Source organism: Pteropus vampyrus, unplaced genomic scaffold (genome assembly GCF_000151845.1).
Source record: "Pteropus vampyrus isolate Shadow unplaced genomic scaffold, Pvam_2.0 Scaffold100, whole genome shotgun sequence".
Lineage (NCBI taxonomy): Eukaryota > Metazoa > Chordata > Mammalia > Chiroptera > Pteropodidae > Pteropus > Pteropus vampyrus.
This window is the reverse complement of record NW_011888881.1, coordinates 2,690,481-2,694,430: the sequence shown is the minus strand read 5'-3', so window position 1 is coordinate 2,694,430 and position 3,950 is coordinate 2,690,481. Positions and strand designations below refer to the sequence as shown.

At 60.1% G+C, this 3,950-nt stretch overlaps 1 protein-coding gene across 1 annotated transcript; it reads left to right on the top strand.

The window, feature by feature from the left end:
- Nucleotides 1-2,703, top strand: RBM15B (RNA binding motif protein 15B; the record flags this gene model as incomplete). Its single annotated transcript, XM_011364749.1, has 1 exon — nucleotides 1-2,703. A coding segment is annotated over one exon (2,328 nt), but the record flags the coding sequence as incomplete, so codon positions are not given.
- Nucleotides 2,704-3,950: the final 1,247 nt, after the last annotated feature.

Sequence of the window (3,950 nt, the reverse complement as noted above, 5' to 3'; positions counted from 1 at the left end):
CCGCCACCTCCGCCGCCGCCCGGGGCCGAGCCCGCGGGTCCCGGCTCGTCGGCGGCCGCGCCCGAGTACAAGACGCTGCTCATCAGCAGCCTGAGCCCCGCGCTGCCCGCCGAGCATCTCGAGGACCGGCTCTTCCACCAGTTCAAGCGCTTTGGCGAGATCAGCTTGCGCCTGTCGCACACGCCTGAGCTGGGCCGCGTGGCCTACGTGAACTTCCGGCATCCGCAGGACGCGCGCGAGGCCCGCCAGCACGCCCTGGCCCGCCAGCTGCTGCTCTATGACCGCCCGCTCAAGGTGGAGCCCGTGTACCTGCGCGGCGGCGGCGGCGGGAGCAGCCGGCGAAGCAGCAGCAGCAGCGCCGCCGCCTCCACGCCACCCCCGGGCCCGCCCGCGCCCGCCGACCCTCTCGGCTACCTGCCGCTGCATGGCGGCTACCAGTACAAGCAGCGCTCGCTTTCCCCCGTGGCCGCCCCGCCACTGCGGGAGCCCCGCGCCCGCCACGCCGCTGCAGCCTTTGCCCTGGATGCTGCCGCCGCCGCCGCCGTGGGACTGTCCCGGGAGCGGGCTCTGGACTACTATGGGCTGTACGACGACCGGGGGCGCCCCTATGGCTACCCAGCCGTGTGCGAGGAGGACCTGATGCCAGAGGATGACCAGCGGGCCACGCGCAACCTCTTCATCGGGAACCTGGACCACAGCGTGTCAGAGGTGGAGCTGCGACGGGCCTTCGAGAAGTACGGCATCATTGAGGAGGTGGTCATCAAGAGACCTGCCCGTGGTCAGGGCGGTGCGTATGCCTTCCTCAAGTTCCAGAACCTGGACATGGCTCACAGGGCCAAGGTGGCCATGTCGGGTCGGGTGATTGGCCGCAACCCCATTAAGATCGGCTATGGCAAGGCCAACCCCACCACCCGCCTCTGGGTGGGTGGTCTGGGACCCAACACCTCACTGGCGGCTCTGGCCCGGGAGTTTGACCGCTTTGGGAGCATTAGGACCATCGATCACGTCAAAGGAGACAGCTTTGCCTACATCCAGTACGAGAGCTTGGACGCAGCCCAGGCCGCCTGCGCTAAAATGAGGGGCTTTCCCTTGGGTGGTCCAGACCGAAGGCTGCGCGTGGATTTTGCCAAAGCGGAGGAGACTCGGTACCCCCAGCAGTACCAGCCCTCCCCACTCCCTGTGCATTACGAGCTTCTCCCCGATGGGTACACCCGGCACCGAAACCTGGATGCCGACCTGCGGGTGCGGGATAGGACCCCCCCGCACCTCCTGTACTCGGACAGAGACCGGACCTTTCTGGAAGGGGACTGGGCCAGCCCCGGTAAAAGCTCTGACCGCCGAAACAGCCTGGAGGGCTACAGCCGCTCGGTGCGCAGCCGGAGCGGGGAGCGCTGGGGAGATGGGGACCGGGGCCTGCCCAAGCCCTGGGAGGAGAGGCGGAAGCGGAGGAGCCTTTCCAGTGACCGCGGGCGGACAACCCACTCCCCTTACGAGGAACGGAGCAGGACCAAGGGTGGTGGGCAGCAGGCGGATCGCGGCTCCGACCGCACCCCTGAACGGAGCCGCAAGGAAAATCACTCCAGCGAAGGGACCAAGGAGTCCAGCAGCAACTCCCTCAGCAACAGCAGGCACGGGGCTGAGGAGCGGAGCCACCACCACCACCACGAGGCGCCAGACCCTTCCCACGGGAAGAAGACACGCGAGGGCGAGCGCAATCATCGGACCGCTGAGGCTGAGCCCAAGCCTCTCGAGGAGCCAAAACACGAGACCAAAAAGCTCAAGAACCTTTCAGAGTATGCCCAGACGCTGCAGCTGGGCTGGAACGGGCTTCTAGTGTTGAAAAACAGCTGCTTCCCGACATCTATGCACATTCTAGAGGGGGACCAGGGGGTGATCAGCGGGCTCCTCAAAGACCACACTTCCGGGAGTAAGTTGACTCAGCTGAAGATTGCCCAGCGCCTCCGACTGGACCAGCCCAAGCTCGACGAGGTCACGCGGCGCATCAAGCAGGGAAGCCCCAATGGCTACGCAGTGCTGCTGGCCACCCAGGCCACCCCCAGTGGGCCTGGCACCGAGGGGATGCCCCCAGTGGAGCCAGGCCTACAGAGGCGGCTTCTCAGGAACCTGGTCTCCTACTTGAAACAGAAGCAGGCAGCGGGGGTGATCAGCCTGCCAGTGGGTGGGGCCAAAGGCAGAGACAGCACGGGCATGCTGTATGCCTTCCCACCCTGCGACTTTTCACAGCAGTACCTCCAGTCAGCACTGAGGACACTGGGCAAGCTAGAGGAAGAACACATGGTGATAGTTATAGTAAGAGACACTGCCTAGCCCAGACCTGTCTTCTCCAGCTCCACGTTTGTCACAAAAGCGGTTATTTTAAAATCTGGTCCACCGCCTCTATCCTACCCCCTTAGTTTGAATTCTCTGCTGGGTTGTTTTGGTTCATTTGATGGGGGACCAAAGTCCTGTCCCCCACCAAAACTAAGTTCTTAGGTTTTTGGGATTTTTTTTTTTTTACAGTGATGAGAAGGGACTCCTGTCATGTTGTTTTCGGGATATTTTTTACAGCGATGAGAAGGGACTCCTGTCATGTTGATTTCTAGTGTATGAAATACTGTCTGCTGTGTTCTGTATTTTTTTATTTTTTGACTAACTGTATGGAAAGTTCGTCAGTAAAGCCTTTGTCAGAGGATGGATTTTTAATCCTGTTTAGAGTCCTGGTTTAATCAAGTTTTTTCTCAAAGACGGAAGACTTTCCCCACTGCATGCGCAAAAGGCCCTACGTAAGCCTTCCGGCACTGGCACATCTCAGTCCTGCTGCATTGGTGGCTCTCAGCCCCTCAGCTCTTCGGGCTGCGTCGGCACTGTGTTCACATTTGTTTTTAATCTTGGATGAGGGCAGGTAGGCTTTGGGCCCTACCATGCCAGCCTGAGCAGAGCCCCATGTCCACAGCCAGCAGCTGTAGTTTTCAGTTTGTGTCGCCCTACCCTAAGCAACGTGTGTGTCCACCAGTTGGAGCCGTAGCTGTTGTTGGACAGTGCCCTACCTTGAGGCCTGAGGGCAGGTGGTCTTCAGCAGCCGTGTCATCTGGTGGTCACGAGGAGGAACAGTGCAGTGTTGATGCCAGGGGTGCCACCAGTCTGCACGGGCCCCCTTTCATTCAGCCTCCCAGGGGCACTGGAGGCCAAAGGCTGGAATGGAGGGTGGGAGGCAGCTGTCCTTATTCTTGAATTTTACCTGCTGTTCGTGAATTTCCGGCTCTTCTTTGGTTGTTCGGAGCTGATGGCGTCAGTGTGGAGTAGACCTGAGCCGAGTCACTAGCGTTTCGTGGGAGATGCGAGACGCTGGGGTGGCGTAAGCCAGCCCAGCTCTCGCTCGGACTTGGATCTCAGTGTAGCCCCGGACCTCGGCCCTGGTTTTGAGTTGTGATGCTGCAAGGAAGTGCGTGCAGCGGGTCAGGAGGTGCTCTGACTCGTTTCCCAGGTGTGAGGTGGTGTGCACTCCTAGGCCAGCTGGGCATATGGTGCTTCTATAGGGAAACAAGGTCCCCGTCTCTGAGGTGTCATGCAGTGCTAGAGCTCTAAGCCATTTAAGCTGAGCTGGGGGCGGGGCGGCTTGAAGAAGCATTAAATTGTCATCATGTCTCTGATAAGGTAGTATGGCCAGCATCATACAGCAATTGACACCGTAGAACACAGCCCAAACACCATTGAATGTTTGTGTAGCAGTTTGGATGTTCAGATGCTCTAGTGAGAGAAGTGAGCTCCCAAGTGACCTGGAGCTCCACCTGACTCCCTCTCCAGGCCTGGTCCACTACCCCAGCTGGCTCGAAGCCGTGCAAGTAACAGCTGGGATGTTGCATGAGAATTCGTGAGGTCAGGGCCGGGGCTCAGTGCAGCAGCATGGAGAATACATGCTTCTCCCCAAGAACGGTGAAGTTTAAGGGTCT